Here is a 22,558-nt window from a genome sequence, read left to right as displayed (position 1 = left end):
TTTACCAATATCATTTTTGGGGTAGATTCCTAGAAAGGGAATTACTGACACACATAACAATTCTTCTCTGTGGAAATTGTACTTCTTAGCTGCTTCCTAGTAAGGTATGAGAAGTCTTTATAACAACAGTCTCTTGGTACTTGTCAATTTGATATATACCATGTTTTTGAATTTTCTTTGACTATATATATATATATATATATATATATATATATATAGTTTTGTTATTTTGGTACTGGGAATTGAACTCAGGACCTTATACTTGCCAGGCAAGTATTTGTGCTACTGAGCTATGTCCCTGGCCCTAGTACTGTATATTTAAACTGAATGGTAAATACACACACACACACATTACAGGGACAGATAAAGAATTCTAAGCAAGGTTAAGATTGTGAGTCATACCATTTGGGGAGTATGGCAGAGTGACAGACAGATTGCTCCTGGAATTCTTCTCTTTATTTATTGGTCTTCTTGGAAGTGGACTGGGTCCTGTCACTAGTCGTGGCCAATGAAGTGTGAGATATGTGCTGTGATATTTCTGGATTGGAGAAGACATACAAACAGTTTCTAAACTCTCCTGTCTCCTACTGAAACTGAGGAGACACTGTGAACCTCTGTTAGGCTCTGTCTATCTGTAGTCCCCGCTGAGTGACCACGGAGCAGAGACCCCTCCTGATGTGCTCGGCCTGTGGAACAAGAGCAGAAATACATTTTTATTTGTGTTGAGTCACGGAAGTATTATGGCAGTTTTTAACAACACTCATATACTCGGTTTAGGATGAAACAAACTGTTTCTTTTTTTTCAAACTGTTTCAAAAGAATTACGATACCTAAAGTTTAGTGAATATTAACACATTCATTATTTTCTAATTTAGGCAATGGTGATAGAATAATATAATTTAAATACTTTTGAAATGTTTGAGTAGATAATGGGGCTAGAAGTGAATAAGTAGTGTTGATCAATACTGTAGTAATTGATGACTCAGGCCCAATTAGTCTGCCTGCCTGTTACTTATCATTTCCTGTGGGACTGACACTGGTGGGCTTTGGGAGAGGGAGATAAATAAGGAGGGCAATATCTCTGCTTTTATGGAGTTCTTGTCACAGAGAAAAAATCGGTAATAAAAAATGAATAGATTAATTAAATAACTGCATGTTTTGGGGGCTGGGGATTTAGCTCAGCAGCATAAGCACCTGCCTTGCAAGCAGGTGGTCATTTCGATCCCCAGTACCGATAAAAAAGAAAAAGACAAAAAAAAAAAAAAAAAAAAAAAAGCATGTTTTGGAAAAGTGTTATGAAGGAGGTAAGAGACGTTCATCACAGAAAAAAAAAAAAAAAAAAAAAAAAAAAAGAAGGTGGTGGTCAGCCCTAAATGAGATACACAGGAAGGAAAACATTTCAGCTAGGTAATCAGCATCTCCTAAAAGCTCCACCTCTGAACACATGAGGACGTAGGCGGATGTTCTTGATGTTGTACACTAGAAAAAAGAGCTTCGTTATATTTGTATTATACCAAAATACCTGTAATGTGACCCTAACTGTTCTGTATATATTTTTCTTCTCCCTTCTCCCTCTGGGTGACCTAACTGATATGTTAACCATTGCTGCCCTCTACAAATAACAGATGTGGTGCTAAAATAAGGTAACAAAAGGTTGTTAATTGCTGCTAGACCCCTCTGTTCTCTGCTGAGGAAAACAGGATCTTCCCCATTAGCCTACCTCCTGATCCACGCCCAAACCCCTTACTTTGTAAATTGTGATATATACTTAAAGGTGGCAAGTATAGGGAGACACACAGCTTTTGCAATCTCCTACTGCACTGTGTTGCTGGGCCCAGCATAAAATAAATCAGCACTGCTTTTTAAAATATGTTTTGCCTCACTTTTTGAACTCGAGTTTGGGGGCTCGTTTGTGGATTACAAGACTTGATCCAGATGATAACTCATGGTTTCTCCTTCTTAAAAATGTTTTGTGTGTGTTGATCAACTATTTGTAAGATACAATATGTAATCTATTAACTAGTGATTTCTTACTTTTTTTTTGAAATTCTGTATTTACTTGTACCCTTTTACTGTTTTGTTTTTCTTTAAATAAAAAAATGAAAAGACTGTTTTGTGCAGCTTAGTGCTTTCTCTCAGCTCCTCATGCTTTTTTTCCCCTTCTTACTACAAAACTGCAGACAGTAGATTCTGAAAGAATGTCACATTCTTTCTGCTGAGTTAATTGCTTTTGTCACAATCTTCCTTTCTCTTAGAATATCTTGGGAAGTATGGCCACAGTTTTCAGTTTTAATAGAATAATTCGTTTGCTATGAGAGGAAAGGTTAAGAGGACCCGAGTGGAGCAGTTCGGAGGTTCATGGTGATGACTAGGTAGGGGTGGCGGCAGCACAGATGGGGCAGTGGGTGGATGTGGGATAGATTATGGAGATAGAATGATCAGAGCTTGCTGATGGATTGCATATGGGGTAAGAGGGAGAAGTTAAGGTTAATTACTGGTTTTCCAGCACAGATACCTGGGTGGTAAGTGGTGATGATGACCAAGACAGGGAAGCAGAAGAATAGATTTTGGAGGGAAATGAAAAGCTTTACTTTGGATGTGTAAGATCTGAGATGCTTTGAGACATCTAATGGCAAGCGCACAGCTGATTGTAGGACTTCAATTCACAGAAGAGATTTAAGTGAGAGGCCTGAACTTGAAACTATTCTCATGTAGTAATATAGCTATGAAAATATAAGAAGTGGCCTGGGATTGGAAGATAAGAGAATCACCAAAGAGTGTAAAAAGAATGATATTTGTGTTACAACAACTACTATTACATAACATTTAATAATTCAGCAGACAGCTGAATCTACTGGATAATCTGCTCAATAATCAGTTATGTTGAAGTTTAATTGCATTAACGAAATATTATAACTAGCAAAAGAGCAACTGAAAATGTGAGGAGAGAGTGTAGCTTTTAAGTAAAAGTCAATGTTGGGCAGATAGAAAGCCTTAAAAGGTCAAAATCTTTTTGTTTAATAAGACTATTTGAAAAAATACATATACGTATATATTTACAGTATATTAGTATAAGGCAGGCTGGCACCTTTGCTTTTATGGAATTTAGAATAAAATCAAAATATTGCCGAATCCATTTTATCCCATCATAAAAATAACTAAGAGAAAAAAAATCAATGTGTTTTTATATACCCTAAATATTAGGATACACTTGGGACAAGAACTCAGTGATGGAAAATTTATAGTACTATAGACATACATTCTATTACCAGAATTTATGCCTTCCTATATAGTCAGATTAAAGGTAACTTTAGAACAATAGGTTTTCAATTGCAAAATCAAGGCTGAAATTTTATAGACGATAAGAGCTCTCAAATCTCTAGAGAAAAATGTAGAAAAATAAAAACTTACTGAAGGAAAGCAATGTGCACTCTACATTATTATGGTAACAAATTAATAATGGTATTACAATAAAATCTGGTATAATCACATTTTCCTTCTTGGTATTGCAGCATTAATCTCTGTTTCATGGGGGATGGAACAGAGCAAAAGACATATAATGGGATGGGATGCAGACTATTTCGCTTCTTACAACCAAGGCAGTGGGGCCATTAATTACTGAAATTTTTGTTGCTTAACAATTGCTTGTTGTTCATTCAGCCTTTTAAACAGCTTAAGTAGTCCCACCTCACAGTTCCTCAACTTCACACTATTGCTATTGATATTATGCATTTCATAACTTTTTTTTTAATCCCTTTCTTGCACCTCAGTAGCAAAAAAGGCTTGGAGCATCCAGGCATGGCTTTGACACTGCAATAACTGAACACATAATAATTCCCCAAGAAGCAGGCTGAGGGGCCAAGAATGGGCAGGAAGTTACCCATTTGCCATTTCAGTAAGGGAAAGAAACACATACAGATGGCTTTGCTAGTGCTAATTCTTGTGCGATCAAGTAAAGAGCTATTAATTTACAAAGGAATAAGGCATATAGCTATTTCCAAAAAAAATCAAATATAGTTCATTTTAATACTTTTCAACTGCTTTTGATGAACTCATTAGCTCTAGTAATGATGTCAAATTTATTATTTTCTATACACTGTTAAGTTTAGATTGCCATTTCTTCTTTAGAAATGTCAATTGTACTTTGCAGAAATAGTAGCCGTAGGATTTTTATGAACAAGCACTTCACCAGACACAAATACCTAGAAAAGATGTATATAATGTGTCACCACAGGCATATTTATTTCTATTATGGACTTATTATGACCCTGTGTTCAAAAACACATTATTGAAATGAGGTTGCATTACCTCACATGTAAAACTTTCTCACTGTAATAGCCTGAAACATCCACAAAGGGAAAATATGCAAACTTTTTCAAATGAATTCTCGCAACTGAAAATTAGAGATAGACTACTAAACATTCAAGAAACAGTCAATCTTACTGTCTTTTGATTTCAGGAAATAAAACAGAGAACGTCTGGAGTATCTACACTATCTGGAGAGAATACACATCACTAAATGATTCTAAAGTAATCACATGAATAACAATATCTTATTTCTGGAAGCAGTCAAATGAGACCCATATGAGTAGTTACTATAATATCTGCTTTAAATCTTCTGTAAACAGTTTCTGTAATCTTTCCTGAACATGCATCTACATCATTCATTAGTATTCTTTTACTGTCAAGCATTTGGCATCTCTGTGATAGATAATATATATCTTAAGAGAGGCAGGCACTGCAGCATGTGGCTACTGATGCAGCCACTCAAGTAAGCTGAAGTTTGACGGGAAGCGTGTGGCAGAATCTCAGAGAATGACAGGTCATGGCTGCTAATTAAAAAGGGCTTTTGGTGAATCGCACTCTAGTGTAAAGTTTTGTTCTCACTTAGACATAGGGCCATGCAACCCTTGAGATGTCAAGATTCGACTCTATTACTCAAAGTAAGAGTATGAAATCACCCCTGCCTCATGCATAGGCTTAATGCTTGTGTTATATGACATTCCAGTAAACTATTAGATAGCTGCAGATGATATCGGCATGAAGAAATAGTATTCATTTACTTGGAGAGGGAAATGAAATGTCCACTAGTCTTAAAATCCTTGCCATCTGATGCAAAGAAGAATAATTGCATTGTGTTACCCTAGGAAATCTTTGGAGACTCACAGCATATTAATGAAGGTTTCTTTTTAGCTTAATGGGAAACATTTAGTAGTTTGTCTACAGATGTCAAGATCTCCTTGAATTTTAATTTTCTGTAGAACAGTCTCAGTGAGATGTACCACTGTACAAATATCTGATATCCAGAGTCCCTGCTCTCAGTGAACTATTCATATGTGACAAATCAGCATTCAGGGTATTTTGATGGATATTAGTAAAATATCAAGGCAATTGTCCTGCATGAGATATAACTTGACATTCTTGAAATAACTAATTTTAGGTATATCAATCAAGCAATAGATTTTAATGAAGTATAACTTTGATATTAATATTTGTGTAGACATAATACATTGTATTTCTTTAAAGCAAAAATTAAAATGATAAAGAAGACTCTATTTGTGGTGAGAAGATTATAAAAGTCAGTATAGAGATGACTTCAAAGGGATCTTCCAAAGGAAATGAGCAGATAGATTCATCTCCCTGTGTGAAACAGTTGTGAAGCTTTGGTTAACACAGGAGGATATGTCCTAAATGGATGAGTTGAAATAGACATGTTTTTAATACACATTTCATTCAGTGTTAAAATGTCATAGTAACAGTAACTGACAGGAGACAAAGTGCAAAAATAAGTGGGAGAATTGTTTTTATAATAAATTAGAGTGGGTTCAAGACTATATTACTATCTCTTATATTTGTCCTAGTTTATGTTTTCAAGAATGTGAGAGAAATGGGCTAAAGAAACTGAACAGGAGGGGCTGGAGATTTAGCTCAATGGCATAAGCACCTCCCTTGCAAGCAGGTGGTTGTGAGTTCGGTCCCCAGTACCAATAGAAAGGAAGAAAAAAAAAAAAAAACCAGAAACTGGAGAGTGTGACACACATGTGACCTCCATTCCAACTTGCAGAATGAGGTATGATTATTATACAACATGAAATACATATTTGTATGCACTCCTAGTTCCAGCACAGAGCCTCTAAAATCCTTGTAATATCTTTGGTGATAGGAGTGGTTTTTTGGTTAGAATATTTGGTTTTAGCTCTTGGTTCCTGTCAGAGTTAGTAAGATCCTTGAAATTTGGTCAGAATGGTGTATATTTTTGTATGTTAATGAGATGACTGATGACTGGGGCCTTATGGTACACTCCATGATATGACTTAGGGTCCCTTGCAGCTTCAGGATGAGGGCTAATCATCAGAAAAACCAAAGTGTGATTAGAGGGTTGGGTTAGAACTTATGCCTCTATCCCACAACCTCCTAGAATCTGAGTTAATTGCTAACAGCACACAATACAGGCATTCATGCCTAGATAGGGAAAGTTCCATTAAAGTCTAAATTGTAGGGTTCACAGAACTTTTGGGTGCTTTGCAAGGTACTGGGAGGTGGCATACCCAGAGAGAGCATGGACATTTTCCTCCTGCATCCCATCTCTTCCGTTTGATTGTTTCTGCCTTGCATCACTTACGGTAAACAAGTTGCAGTTAGCACACTCCTTTCCTGAGTTCTGTAAGCTGCTCTAGTAAATTACTGACAGTGAGGAAGGGCTATGGGAACATCCTCCATTAACCAGGATGGGTGGAAATGTGGGTGCCCAAGACATGCAATTAGTTTCCAAACTGGGAAATCTTGTGAAAATGAATCCTTATCTTATGGGATCTGATGTTAACTCTGGTAGTCAGTGGGGAATCGAACTGAATGGTAAGACACCCATCTGGTATCTGAAGAGGTGAAGAATTATTGTCATGAAAAAAACTTACAGTTTTTGTAGTATGAAGCAAAAAGATAATGAATTCCTGGTTTGCACTGCTGTACCCTAGCACAAAGAGCTTCGTTATTGTTCTTATGTTTGTGTTATGCCAAAATACCTGTAACGTGGCCCTAACTGTTCTGTATGGGGCTTTTCTTCTCCCTTCTCCCTCTGGGTGACCTAACGGATATGTTAATCAATGCTGTCCTCTGTAAAGACTATAAATCCCTGGGGACCTAACCTAAATGATATGTTAACCATTGCTGCTCTCTACAAATAACAGATGTGGTGCTAAAATACAGTAACAAAAGATTGTTAATTACTGCTAGACTTCTCTGTTCTCTGCTAAGGAAAACAAAGATCTTCCTCATTAGCAGATTTCCTGATCCATGCCCATAAACCTTACTTTATAAACAGTGATATGTACATAAAGGCTGCAAATATGGGGGAGCGAGACACAGCTTTTGCAATCTTTAACTGCACTGTGTCGCTGGGCCCAGGATAAAATAAATCAGCGCTGCTTTTTAAAATATGTTTATGCCTCATGTTTTTGAACTCGAGTTTGGGGGCTCATTTGTGGATTACAAGATGCCCAATAAGAAATAATGTATTATAATTAGTAATATTATAATGTGTTAGACAAACTGGGAATAATTTAAAGGTTAAATATTAGGGTTTTTATTTATTCTACAGATCATGTCTCCATCTGTGTTCCTTACTATTCTCTAAATTCAAGCTGCATTTACTGTAACAGTTGACTCCCACATAATGTTTATTTAGTGTCTCTCCACAGAATTAGCTTTTTATATGAAACTGTGTGTGTTGACCTCTCATTAAATTAGATTTACAGCCTCCTCTACTTTTTCCTTTTAATGATTTTTGAACTTTACCTGTTTTCTAAAGTTTCTTGTGGGCATATGTAATTACTGCTTTGGATCCAATATATCAATGTCCTATTCTTTTTATTCTAGAACAGTTATTTTATTTGATATCATAGTTATATAGTATAACATTTAGGAATTTACCTCTGTTAATTTTCTTGACCTATGAGAGTGATTGTCAAATTCCTGATATTAGCTCAATGTACTTGTACATAAACAGTTACGTGTATGTATGTGTGTGTTAGATGACTACAATCAAGAAAAAGATTTAAAAACAGATTAAAAATTGGAAGCTAATAGTTCAAGGTAGATAAGAAGCTAATTAATTACCTTTCCTACCATACAATTTCATTGTATTACTATATTGTATAGGAAAATTATCAAATACAGTTTTATCAAGGAACAGTAGATTTGAAAAAGAATTTGGCACTCAATGTTTTACTCTGTCATAATGTTATAGCTTGTATCTAGATGTCCCCCCAAGCTTCAGGAACTCATAGGCGGAGCTGTTGGGAAGTGACTGGATCATGAACGTGTGCTACTAGATCATGGGTGTGTGATGCTGGATCAGTTCACTGATAGGTTTATAGCTAGGTGTGAGGTTGAGGGGAAGCCTGGTAGGAAGAGATGGATGACTGTGGGCCTGACCTGAAGGAGCCTATACAGGTAGCTCTCTTCTGATGGCTTCTGCTTCCTGCCTTCCACACCCTGGCCTGCAGTTTCTCATCTGCCTTGCCCCTCTGCCATGCTGCCCTGCCTCGGTGGCCACCAGCTATAAACTGAAACCTCTAAAAACTGTGTTCTAAAATAAACCTTTTGTCCTTTACCTTGTGAATGCTCAAGAAAGTAACTAAAATACATAATTTTTATTTATTATTTTAAAAATATTCTGAGAGGAAAGTAACAGTAATACTAAATACAGATACATTTCTAGGACTAGAGTCTAGAATTCTGTCGTGTGTAATTTGTAACCTTTCCGTGTAGTTTCCACAATCATTTTCATTAAGGCACTTGGTCTTAACCACTCTACTAGAGACATAAGGAATCTCTTATGTCTACAGACATGAGGAATCTCTTGAGAAAGTTTTAGAGCCAGGCATATTTGTGTATTTACTGTCCTAGAACCTGTCCTACCTTGATGGCCTTTTGCTTTTCTTCTTTGGAACACTTTTTGACACTCCCTGGTTACTTCTTAAATTCCCAGTTTACTGGGAATATATACTTTCCACTTATTTTAATCTTCCCCTTTCTTTAAAACAGTCTCTTTTCCTTTGCTGATGCTTTTTAAAGCTTTATATAGCTTATAGTTCTTATTGTTGGTTTTAGTCACTTTGTGGATGACATTTATTGCCTGTACTCTTATGCTCTTAGGTGTCATTTCAGGTAGTAACGGATATACGTGCTTTAATGTCTCAAATGAAAATGGTAGGTACACATTTACTGTGGTTCATGGTAGTTTGTCAGTAACCTTTTGGAGACTCCTGGCCTTAATCAGTTTTTAAGTGTGAGGAATCTCTGTTCAGATGCATTTATATTGAGGCATAAATGTGTATTTATTATTTCAGGATTAATTATCCTACCTCCATTGTCTTTTGCTTTTCAAATCATTAAAACAAATATTGTTTGGATTTGTAACTAACACCTGTTACTTACCAGGTGCTGTTTTAATTTTGGGAGGGAAAACACCAAGTTGAAGAAGATATTCCTTATAGAATTGTGCTTAGCAGTGGGGAAGATACGCAAATAAGTATTCGAAATCATAGATCCCAGTCTATACCAGTGCTCTGGAGAGCGGGAACTTTGCAATGCAGTTTGTGAAATGCTGGAAAAAGATCTAAATATTTTGGTTGAATCTTCATATATGGAGGCAAGAAATGAATTTTAGCCAGAAGTAAAGGGCATGTGAAGATATTTACTGCTTCAAAAGCAATATCTCAAATATAGCAACTTTTCTGGCCTAGAATTCATGGCATAAACCACAGTCTACCTCCAGGTACCCTTGTGCCTTCTTATGATCTGGGCCTGAGGAGTGGTCACAAGGGGAGAGAGTAGATGTATTCTTCAGCAAAGTGTTTTGAAACAGTGTTGACAAAGTCCACTGGTGAAAATGTTTGCCTTTAGTTCTGGAGTAGTAGATGTGGTAGAAATAAGATAATAGCTTTCCTGGAGAAAGGTGTTTTTTTTAGTATCGGGGATTGAACTCACGACCTCGTGTTTGACAAGTAGGCACTTATGCTTGCTGAGCTAAACCCCTGTCCCCTTGGAGAAAGATTTTGATTGTCTTTTTCAACTTCATATTTCCTCCAAAATCTTGGCTTCTTAAGAAACTGAAGTTCCTATACTTTGACCTTCAAGTTGTTCCCTGAAATTCTGAGAATTAACCTCAGCATTTCCATATTCCTGAGCCTGATAACAACCTCTACAACATTCTTTTGTTTCTACGAAATTATCTGTTGAATTAAACACATATGAACAAAAAAATCATATACTACTATCCTTTCTTATTCACCCATGAGGGTGTGGGTATTAAAAACCCTGTAAATATGAAACATTTCATACAGGGAAGGATATTTGTTTTCAATCGTAGATACTCATTATTGCAATGATAGTTCCTGCACAGGGTTTCTAGCTATCTACAGTCGTAGTTTGTTTATAACACCATCTCCCTTTTTCCCACAGTGCGGGGCATTGAACTCAGGTCTTTGCCTATGCTGGAAGGCATTCCACCACTGAGCTACATCCCCCAGTCTAGTGAGAACATGCTTTTTGTTTAGTTCATATCAAAATGTTAGTTCTTCACATAAGGCCCATGAAAGAACCCAAGAGCTTTTGTTCATCCAGGGAGAAATGAGGTACTCACTACATATTTACTTTCCTTTTTTTGCTCGAAATCCCCACTTGGTTGCTGTATAGGCCATAGACACCTGCATTGCGGTGAACAGGAACATATATGCTGAGAGCAATTTAGCACTTTTCTGTGTTCAAAAAGAAAAGGTATGTTTTTTACCTTTATATATTTTGTATTATAGAATTGCGAGCATAAAAAAATAGAAACACTACTTAGTATATTTTCTACCTTCAACAACTGATCATTTTACTGTTTTTTTTTTTTTTGTGGTACTACAGATCAAAGTTTGTGTGCTGCCCAAGCTAAGCAAGTGATTTACCACTGAATTACACCCCAGATTGTTCATACATTTTTGATTATAATGATAATAAATAATAATTATTAAGAGTAAACTGTTAAAGATTTCTGAGAATGAGGATCAGTGATTGTATTTTCTTGTTTGTTGTACATAAAATCATCAAATTTTCATTGAGGCCAATGAAACTCTGGAGACAATAGAATCGAGAGACTCTTGAGGTTTGGTGTTACAGGACTTTTTAAATAAAGAGCTCTCCAAAGTTTGCCTTGTTATTTAGTAAATGATCCTACAGAAGAACTCATAGTGAGGGAAGAGGAGGTTTGAATTTGAAGGCTGGACTTAGGTGGCTATGAATCCTGGGGCTGGATGCTCCTGGCTGGGATTGTGCTTCTGATTTGAAGTCCCACCAGGCCCTCACAGGATAACTGGGTTGAGGACAAGTACAGAGTCTATACTAGTGGAGTCCCAAGTTTCCTCAGTAATCAGTGTACTTTTGTGACAAGACTACCAACGGCTATGCAGACCAGTCTTTAGTAATGGCACTGTTTCATAGCACTTTAGAGGTAAGTACTGGGCATGCTTGTGGACTGGTGAGGTGCTTCAGGATTTTATGGGTTTGGAGTTAATACTGAACCTCTGGCTCTCAGTCTCCTTGAATGACTTAATAGAATCAAAAAGGAGGGGGCTTTAAAAGGATGAATCTAGAACTCCTGCTAAGATGAGCATTGGTGGTTCAAGAGATGAATTGGAAAAATGAAAGACTTAAGACTTTAATTGAAAGATTGTTCGGTAAAATCGCTATTACTTTTATACAAATATAATATTAAACAATATGCTGATGTTCATATTAAGATATCACTTGAAGGTATTTATCAGGATGTCATATAATACTAAGATTCTTTATGTGGCAATAAACTAGCCCTTGATGTGCCAGTGAGTAGATTTCTGTTAAGACTCAGTTTTAGTAGTGAAATAATTTAGAATGTAGACAATCCATGATTAGAACAAATCCTTCGTTAGTCACTCTACAGGTGAGCAGAGTGTGAATCTGAGAAAATAGCTTCATCTTTCTAGGCTTGCTTCTCTACGGAATTAACAATATAGGTCATTTCTTTAAGAATTATGGTCCCACTCACTGTAAAAATCTTCAAAACTATGTAGAAATGGAAAAAAAAGGCAAGATACAGAGCAATATCTGCTGTGGAATTAGCTAATTAACCAAATATGGTTTATATCTAGATGTCCCCCAAGAGCCTTATGTGCTCAGAGGCAGAGCTTTTAGAAGAGAATTGGACTATAGAGATCTTACAGTGGACTTGTGGTGAGGAAGAGGGGCCTGGTGGCTTACTGGGACCACGATTGGGAAGGATGTATCTCTCTGTCCAGCTCCTCTCTGTTTCCTGGCTGCCAGGATGTGAGCACCTTTTCTTCTATGACTCCTGTCTGCCACACTGTTGCTTCTTTGGTGCTGACCAATCATGGACACAAATGTGAGTCAAAATAAACCTCTCCTTCTTTAAGTAGTGGGTGTGGGTCTCAGATATGAAAAAGTGATTCAGACACCAAGAGCTTTAGATATTGAAGTAAGCAGAGCTTTCCTAAGTAGGCTACGGACTTCGGAACCTCCAGTAGGATCCACTCAGAGAAGCTGGTTGGTAGGTTTTATCAGAGGTGCAACAAGCTCTGGGCAGATGAGATAAAGCAGCATGATGGGAACTCATAGACACGACTTTGGTTTCTATGTCTTCCTCCCTGTGCAACTTGATTGGTAGTAGCGTCTTCCTGCTTGTACACCTAACACCTTATCTCTACACCAGTAAACCTGTGCAGGTGAACACACACATGTCCACAGTGCTGCCACACAGAAACACAGATACACACGGACTCTGAAGTAGGAACATAAATGCCACGGGACAGTCTTACACAGACCACCCACATACACCAAGCAGATGGTGCAAACACGTCCATGTGCTCATGCACATGTAGATCTGAGTACACATGCATTCTAAGTCACATGTGCCTCCTGAATGTTATTCGTGTATAGACAGCTGTACTTATATGACTATAAAGTCCTGGGAGTCACAGGGATGTAAGGGTGCCATTTTCTTATTTAAGGATTCAGTTTTGTTATAAGAAACTTGGTCAATAAGGCCTTAGGAGAACAGGCCTTAAGAATTGCAGGTATGGACTGGGGACAGCTCAGCAGCATGAATACCTGCCTAGCAAGCACAAGGTCTAAACACAGTGATTCCTCGTTTGTTGAAAGGTTCAAATCAGCAAAGTTCACAAATATCTGCATGGTGCTTATAACTTTGCTTGATACTTGAACTGATAGTCTAATTGAAATGGGCTGTGAGTAAGTCTCCCTGGGAACCAAAGGCGTTATGCTTCTGTCTAAGCACTGTTCTCACCCATGGGGCATACAGCGTTTGCGTTAGTGTGTTAAAACGTTTGCCATTGAGTTTTATTGTATTTTATTCACGTAAAATATTGTAATCAGGGCACCAAAGAAAGGTAGCGTTACCAGCAACAAAGCTAAGAAGAAAACTCAGAACCGTGGTACAGTTAAAGAAATCATTGTAAATCTTGTTAAAATACCAGAAAAATGAATTTACAACTGTGATTTCTGGACCTCAGAACCAATTTTGGCTTTCCATTACTTTTAATGGAAAAATTATGTTTAGTTCTCAAACTTTGGTGTTGAAACATAAATTTGGAATGAATTGAGTTTGACAACTGAAGTGTCATGCTAATACATAGCAATCAGGTATATCCAGAAGTGAATACAGTGCCTGCTCCCTTAAAATGCCTATTTTAGTATTTATCATACCTTTCATTTGCTTAGTTGAGAGTCTGGGTGATCCCGGGCTTAGGGATATGACCTGTGATTTGAATCACATTTTTAGTCAGTGCAGATAGATGCCAAAGAGTAAACTAGTGATAATCATCCCTTACGGCTTTTCTAACACTTCAATAATTGATCACTCATTGAAGAATTTCATGCATAATTCTAATGCAATGATGACACTCTCATAGGAACCTGATACTTACCAGTTGCCAAATAGGTGATGATATTAAAAAGATAGCTATAGCAAGCTCAATTAATAGTAAAATCAGACCGATCACTGAGATACAGAGGCTGAAGATGTTGATTGAAATCATGCAGGGTATCTGCAACAGAGAAACAGTACCAAGTGGCCATTGAGATTACTAAAATTCTGGGTGTTTTTATGGTTCACTTTGGAGAGCCAGCCTGTGAGTTATAGCGACTTTTGTGGGAAAAGTACAGCCTGTTTCGCTAGAAACTCGGGTATTATCTTGAGGATGGTGGGGAATCTACGCTTGTGTTCAGGTCACATTTTTGCCAAATGGTATATACTCCAGATAGTACGTATTTATGATGTTGCTGCATTCCTGTCCTTTGTCTGTAGTTGAGGCCAGGGAGGTGATAAGTATGATACTGTTATTAAGACTTATTTCCTTGTCCGTATCTGCACTAATATATTTCTTTCTAATACAAAAATAGATTAAAAAGTATGAGTTTAAATCACTAGATTCTGAAACCTGTTTCACTGTATAAAACATATGTCTCTCTAAATTGTTATTGCAGGTTGCCCAGTGAGCTCAATTAATTTGTTATTTTTCAATGTATACTATATTTTTATAAGGTTAAAAATTACATTTGTTTCTTCATTTTTTACTAGCACACATCTGTAGCACATCAGGTTCGCAACTCTTTTGGGCTCGGCCTGGGCACGGTACCCATCCTTATTCCTTTGTCAAGCCCTCCCTTCCCTTGCTCCCCTTTCTCCAGTTTTTGACTCCCCGCCCATTTGAGAAAGATCTGTTGGGCCCAAATCTCCACTAAAGAAAGAGAACCAAATTAAAATCGAACATTCATTAATTCATTTTTATGTTGAAATAGTCAACATTATTGCTTAGCAAATCATAGCACTGCATGTTAACATAATTAAAATGGAGTACTTGCTAAAATTTTAATTATGTGGGCAAATACACCTTCCAAAATAATCTATTTTTGTTTGGAAAAAGAGCCTCGTTAAGCAAAGACATTGGTAAGCTGTCAGGAGCCAGAAGTGTTTTCACCTGAGGTTTTGCTGGTGAAAGATTATCTGAATAAAATGAGCAAAACATTTATTTTGGCTCCTGGTATAGATGGGCAGGAGTGCAAGAGGCACTTAGGAAGATGATTTGGTAATCTCTTAAAAAGGTAAATGCACACATAGCACGATTCAGGGGTTTACTCAGGAATGAAGGCATTTTATATTAAATATGAATGCATTAAAGATGAAGTCTGTGTGAAGACTTGTGCATGAAGCTGTGCTTATAAGAGCTTGAAACAAAGCAGCACCGGTTCCATCAGAGGGTGAATGAGAAAACAGTCTGCCGTCATCCATCTGTGCAATCTGACTCCAACATTAAAGGGGGTTTTGGACACTCTCTAGTCTGGATGGATCTCATGGTTTTATATGGCTGTAATCCTTAACCAATTTTTGTAACTACTGTTTTACTTTTTCTTTAAATTTTTATGCTAATGAGGCTAGTTATGCGCTCAGCACAGAATCAGAATATGTCTCTCTTTTTACCTTTATAACAAAACTGGTGATTTACGCATTGTATGGCAAATATTTTGTCCTTGCAGTGGGAAAGTTGGCTATTATAATAACCAAATTTTTTTGCTTGTCGTTTTGTTGATTTTCTTGTTTATTTTGTCTTTACTTTGTTCTTTTCTTCTGTTTTTGTTGTGCATCTGTGTGGTTTGAGGGTTTACTATACTGACACCAGACTCCTGTGCATCTTTTTTTCTAGTGGATTTTTATAATTTGACTTGTTTTCATGATTGTAATGTTGTTATTTTTTTTAGTTTTGAAATTTTTATTTATTTATTTATTTATTTTGGCTGCTGGCTGTGAAACTAAACATTTTTTGTGGGGTCAGTTTTGCTTATCTTGAAAGTTTATATGTCTTCTTTATTTCTGAAGGATAGGTTTGATGGGTATAGTTTCATTTTGTTTGCAGGCTTTTAAAAAGAACTTTTAATATGTCATCCCACTTCCTCTCGGGCTGTCAGGCTTCTGCTGAGCAACCTGCTGACCTTAAAGCTTCTTTTAAATATGACTTGGTGTTTTTTCCTTGCAGTTCCTAGGGTTCCACGGCTTGTACCCTTGCCAGTCTGGCTATAATAGGCTATGTTGTGGATCTACCTGGGACTCTATAGGCCTCCTGCACATGGACGTACAAACCTTTTCCAAGATGGCAGAAGTATTCAGCTATTATTTCATGACATAGGTTTTCTATGCTTTTATCTTACCTTTCACTTTCAGGTAACCTTAACATTCAAAAGTCTGTTCACCTCACTCTGTCCCATACATTCTGGAGGCTCTATTAATTTTTTTCCTTTTGTCTGACTGGGATATATTGAAAGACCTGTCTTCAAGTTCAGATAGGCTTTCTTTTGCTTGACCTAGTCTGTGGTTGAGATTTCAACTCGTTTTTTGGATGTATCAAGATCTTCATTTCCAACATTTGTGTCCTCCCCCAATCTCTTTGATCTCTCTGCTGAACTTCTCATTCATATGATGACTTGTTTTCCCAATTTCGTCGAACTGTGTGTAATCTCACTGAGTTTCCTTGTACTTATTCTTTCAAATTCTTAATCAGGCAGCCCATCAATGTCTTTTGTCTTTGGCGTCTTTTGCTAGAGCATGGTTGTGTTCCACTGGTGGTGTTGTCTTGACATGTGCCCACTGGTCCAAGAACAGCACACATTTTGCTGGTGGGTTGGCAGCACAGTGCCCCTCCAAGTGTGTTAACTGTGTTGTAATTGCCTGCACTCTAGAATTTGGGGGCAGATAATGAATTTCTCTGGATCAAACATGCTGTGCAGACTCCAGCTTCCCTAATTGGGACTGTAAAGTCACTCAACTATTCTCAGAGTTAAGATGCTGAGGTCCACTGCAAAGGGATCCACAGGGACCCTCCTGCTCACCTTGTGCTGAGGAGCTTCCCTGCCAGGAAGCCAGGATGTGGTCATGATACGCTTCGTTCCACTCCTATCACTGTCTCAGTTCTGCATGGCTTTCTATCTCCCCTTTGCTGGGCTCCAGTGACACTCAGCTCACAAGTGCAGCTGCTGATTTGTTGTTGTGGCTCTTGTGTGTAGAGGAGAAGGCAAGTTCTGGCCACTGCTGTTCACCACCTTGTCTGGAAGTTGATGGAGCTTTTTAGAGTGCTATATGGTTGTTTCCAGAATTTTATTACAGATTCCTGATAAGGCTGTTATTCACCTGAACTCACAGCCTCATTCAGCTGCACCAGTGCCAACAGATTGGTATTGCTCCAGCCACCTAGGGGCAGGGCTTTGTTTCCATAGCAAACAGAAATCTGTGTCCCCACAGATAGCTACAATATCCTGGGGCCAGTAATTTTTTGGGGCGCTGCAAATCCAGACAAAATACTGAATATTCTCAGTCAAGGGAAAAGTCTTGCAACAGAAGACAAAATTATGTGAGCTCTCTTCATTGGCTGTAGTATCATTGGCTTTTCCATGCTGTTGACCTCAGGAGAAAAAGAGACAGAACTAGCTCCAAATTAAAGCCTGACAGACCTTTCTGTCTTTCTGGGGTTTGGTAGCATCTCTTGGGTGGAGGACTTGCAGTTTCTGCCGTGTTTTTGAATAATTTATAGTCTTCTGAAATAATTAACTCTAGTTGTTCTCCCAGGTTTTTGCTTTTCTTAGAATAATTCATAGATTTCTTTCTCTACTATCCTACATATCAACCTACAGGTATTAACATATATAATTATCCTAACTTCTTATTCTTCCGTCTCAGTAGCTACCACCACAAAACTCAATATATTTTAAAAGAAATCAATGCAGTCCACACTCTTCACAACATCTTACTCAGTTTCCATCATAACAAAAGTTCTTTTTTTTTGAGTTTTTATTTGTACATGTTTGCAGTACATAATGATTATATCCATTGCGGGGAGTTGCTGCACATACACAGCATTCCTAATTCTTTTTTCATACCCTCTCTTGCCCTCCAATTAAATGCTCTTAAACATGTTAGGAAGCCAAAAAGGGAAAACTGAAGATGGCAGTAAAAGACATTGGATCATTTCAAGATAACCACACTTACAAGTCACATCTGACATTTATCTCCTGTGTTCATTGAGGATCAAAGCCAGGGCTTTGTGCATGCGAGGCAAGTACTTCTCTACTACTGAGTTCTGTCCTCAGCCACAGCTGACATTTTAATTTGTATTACTTTGTTATATATAAGTTTAATTTACTGATTTACTTCCTGAATTGACATAGTCTGTAAATTACTTTTATAATCAATGAAGTCCAGCACAGATATCAGTAGCTGTGGTGTGCACTTTGATTGTGGGTGAAAATGCAGAAACTAACATTTTTTAGTATTTGCAATATCTGTCCTCCCACAATGTTGAGGTTTCCAGTGACTCTGAGATAATGCCAACTCCCCACCAACTTTCCTCTTACTGCCCATTGAAACTGGAATTGCTCCGAGCACTCTGACTTACCATGAACTTTGTTTGCCTCCTCTCTGTCAATATTGTAATCATTCCTGAGAGCAAGTACTGGAAAAGAAAGAAATTTGTGAAAACTCAGTTACTGTGCTTATAGAGAATTTATTTATTTATTTGGACTTTATTTTTGTTTTTAAATTAAAAATAAAAGAGAATGAAACAAAAAATAAATAGAGAAAATAATAAAGAACAGAAAACATAATCCTTTCTCAAACTGTTAACATCATCTTTCATATAGATTACCATTATCTTAACTTTTCTGTAAAAATAAAAAAGACTCAGAATAGTCTAAACAACTTTGAGGAACAAAATTAGAGCTTGAACCATCCCCAGTCCCACAGCTTATCACAAAGTTACACCAATCATGACAAATGACACTGATAGCAAGATAGACAAACTACCAAACTACCAGTATAAAGTCTCAAAATAGATACCTACATAACAGACATCTGATTTCTGGCAAAAATGCAAAAGAAATTAATTGAAAAAAGGATTGTACCCTCAATAAATATAATGGAACAATTGGATACCCACATGAAAAAAACCAAACCTTATAGCACATCAAAAATTTCTTTAAACATCCAAAAGTCAACTCAAAATGGCCCACAGTTAAAGGTTAGTTAAAGTGAAGGCAGGTGTACCCTGAGTCATTACTTGGCTGAAATCTTTCTCTCTGGGACAAAAAAAACATGTTTTTTTCCCTTATCGTACTAATGAAACAGTGTGATGATTATACATGCATGACATATTTATTTCACCAATAAGTATGTTTTCAAGGTGCATCCATTTACCTATAAAAATTTAAAAGGTAAGAGAATTCTGCAGTGTTGACAAACAGCATCTTACTTTTTCAATGGAACTATGAGCAAAGTGTTGAAATAATTCAGGGGTTTATATTTACAGAGCTGGGGGAAATCAGTGTTGTCTCTGGCCACTAATGTAGTACATAATTGGAAATGGATTCTAGGAAAACTGTTGTGTGACTTTATGACAAGAGAAGTATCAAGAGTTGACTTGGTTTTATAGTTTATTGAACTCAAATGGTGAGTCATAAGGGGATCAATGGCTGGTTTTACTATTTCATGATATTATTTCTTGGGTAGTTCATATGCGAGTGGCTTTAATATAATGCTGAAATGCTTTATTAATTGAAAACATCATTCAGAAAATATTCAAGCTCCAGCTTATACATTTAAATGTAAAAGCACATAAAACATTCTACACAAAAAGTAAAATCATTAAGGTTCTAGATTAGTACAAAAATGGAAAAATATTTATTGTCCCTTGAGTGCATATCAGCTGCCATTGGGGATGCCTCCTGCTGGTAACCAGTTCAGGTCTGGGAAGCACCAGCCCTGCCCGCAGAAGCACACCAGCCACTATCTGGGATGCTTCCTGTTGCTGGTAGTGAGCATAGACTGGGAAAAGTAGCAGCCAGTGCCACACCAGCATACCCAGCGGCCACCATCATATACCCATAGCCAGAACTGGGCAGGAGAACCAAACAGTAACACTTGAGAGACATTGTAGGCAATGTGGGAAGTGCCTGGGACCCTACTACCCACTTGTCTGGAAGGACCCCAGAAAGATGAAGTAGCAAAAGGCAGTCTCTGGCCTTCAACCCACGCAGAGCAAGTCCAGGAGATGAAAACATAGAAGAGACTGGAAGTCGTCCACTTGAAGTTTCTGAAGTGATGGCAACTGAAGTAAAGAAACAATTTCATCAAGCTATAAAATAAATTAGAACAGAAATAGTATCTCAGGTGAAAGAAAAAATGAGAAACATAATAAAAGAATTGCTAAGCATCTCTAGAGAAGACATAGATTAAAAAATAGGAAAATGAGGGAAACCTTGAATGAACGATATAAGAAAGGTTTAGAATGCATGATTCAAAAAAAATCCAGGAAATTAAAAACTCTATTGAAAGCTGGCAGAACTACTTGAAAGAAACTTAAGATAGACTTTCAGACCTTGAAGACAGGTTTGCAGCTGGTAATCATGAAAGAAAAGATCTATTAAAAATAACAAGGAACCAGGAAATAACAATTCAATGGTTTCAAGATGACGCAAAGAAAAATAAGAATAACAGGTGTCAGCAAAAAAGCAAGGTTCAACACAAATGACATAAAAAGTCTATTTACAGAAGTAACATCAGAAAAATTCCCAAGCATTGGAAGAGGATGTGACATTCAAATAAAGGAGGTATATAAAACTCCAGCTATCCATAACCAAAATAGATCTACATCAGACATGTAATAATCAAGATCCCAGAAATTCAGCACAAGAGCAGAATATTAAAAGCTGCCAGAGAAAAGAAGCAGATCACCTATAAAGGAAAACCCATCAGAATCATAACAGACTTCTCAACACAAACTATCAAGTCAAGAGGAGCTTGGAGTGAAGTATTCCACGTCCTGAAAGAAAATAACCTCCAACCCAGATTGATGTACCCTGAAAAACTATCTTTCAGACTTAATGGACAAACAAGATACTTTCAAGACAAAGAACCCCTGAAGGAATTCATGATCACCAAGCCAACCCTGCAAAGAATACTGAAGAATATCCTACGGAGAGATAAAAATGACCATGGTTCTAGGAACAGCAGCAGTGTGGGATCACCAAGCAGGGCAGACAGTGGAATGGAAGGGAAAGGTAGGCTGCCAATGGCAGGAAAATAGCATGGCAGAGATGAGCCAGTGATTGGCTGTAATCATTAATGTAGATGGCCTCAATTCCCCAGTAAAAAGAAATACAGGCAGAGTGGATCGGGAGACAGGATCCATCAATATGCTTTATGCAAGAAACACATTTAACTTGAAAGAAAATTCATAGACTGAGAGTCAAAGAGAGAACAATCCTATCTATGAAATGGAACAAGAAAAAAAGTTGGAGTAGCTTGCCCATCAACTGCAGATTGGATAAGAAAGATATGGCATTTTTACACAATGGAAAGCTACTCAGCTATAAAGAAAGATAATCTTGAGGCTCTTGTACAACTTGACATCATGTTCATCGGTGAAATGGTTCAGAGTCATATCAGTGAACACCATGTTGTCACCTTAGTATAAAAAGTATATAAGCTATAAAGGAGTTAGTGGGATCCAAAATGCACAATAGATATTGTGAAAGTGAAAGGAGAAGGCAGTGGCCATTGTTAATCTATTATCATGCTTTGAAACCCTGTATTGTTTTCATTATTCTGTTTAGTTTGGTTTTATTCTGTTGTTTTGTTTGATTTTATTATATTTGATGGCATGGGCAACTATTTCAAAGATGACAAAATATATTATGGTGGCCATTATTGATTTCCTATTATCTTGTTTTGAAGTCCTGTATTGCTTTCACTGTTTTGTTTTGATTGATTTTATTCTGTTTTATTTGATTTTATTATGTCTGATGGTATAGGCAGCTACTTTGAAGATAACAAGAGGAATTATGATAGCCATTGCTGTATTCCTATTATCTTGTTTTGAAGTCCCGCATCATATTTATTTTGATTGATTATATTTTGATTTATTTTGTATGGTTTTATTCTCTTCAAAATAAAAAATAAAGAAAACCCAAAACTGCCTTCCTGAACTTAAAGAAAAGACTTATTTGTAGGAAGCTGGTCTACCCTGGGCTGTGTCCCTGATTGGAAGTCCTGTACAGGAAGCTGGTCCTGCTATTTGTCACCCAGACCCAGGGGAAAATGAGGATGAAGAACAAACACAGTTGAGCATACAGGCATCCAGGAGGCTCTTGGCTCTAGTGTCTGTCAGGAGCCTAAGTGTCTGGCTCATCCTACTTTTATTCATTCGCACAGGTACGAAGAATTAAACTAACACAAGATCCACCTGTTTCCACTATCCATTAGTACATGCCCAGGTAAACTATTTGATCTTAGCTGTACTGACTTTTCCTTTGTGCTCACAGAGCAGGCCAGTCAGATCTCAATTTTCCTCATTAATCAGAAAACTAAAACTACAAAATAAAAGATTTGGCCAAAATGGCTAAAATTGAGAGGAATGACAATACAAAGTACTACTGATATGAAACAATGGTAACTCTCCTA

At 37.2% G+C, this 22,558-nt stretch overlaps 1 protein-coding gene across 1 annotated transcript in view; it reads right to left on the bottom strand.

Moving 5' to 3' along the window:
* Nucleotides 1–434: 434 nt before the first annotated feature.
* Nucleotides 435–22,558, bottom strand: part of LOC106026778 (uncharacterized) — a 47,783-nt gene continuing 25,659 nt past the window's right edge. Inside the window, exons 5-7 of the mRNA XM_063229096.1 lie at nucleotides 18,498–18,554; nucleotides 13,983–14,102; nucleotides 435–686 (exon numbers count right to left, since the gene is read on the bottom strand). Coding sequence (XP_063085166.1) covers nucleotides 14,029–14,102; nucleotides 18,498–18,554 — 131 coding nt within the window. The 3' untranslated portion in view covers nucleotides 435–686; nucleotides 13,983–14,028. The remainder of the gene's footprint in view (nucleotides 687–13,982; nucleotides 14,103–18,497; nucleotides 18,555–22,558) is intronic.

This window comes from Cavia porcellus, unplaced genomic scaffold, assembly GCF_034190915.1.
Source record: "Cavia porcellus strain 051 isolate PalLab524CR breed Dunkin Hartley unplaced genomic scaffold, mCavPor4.1 scaffold_17, whole genome shotgun sequence".
NCBI lineage: Eukaryota > Metazoa > Chordata > Mammalia > Rodentia > Caviidae > Cavia > Cavia porcellus.
Note: the sequence above shows the minus strand (reverse complement) of the source record. Positions and strands in the feature narration are given on the sequence as shown.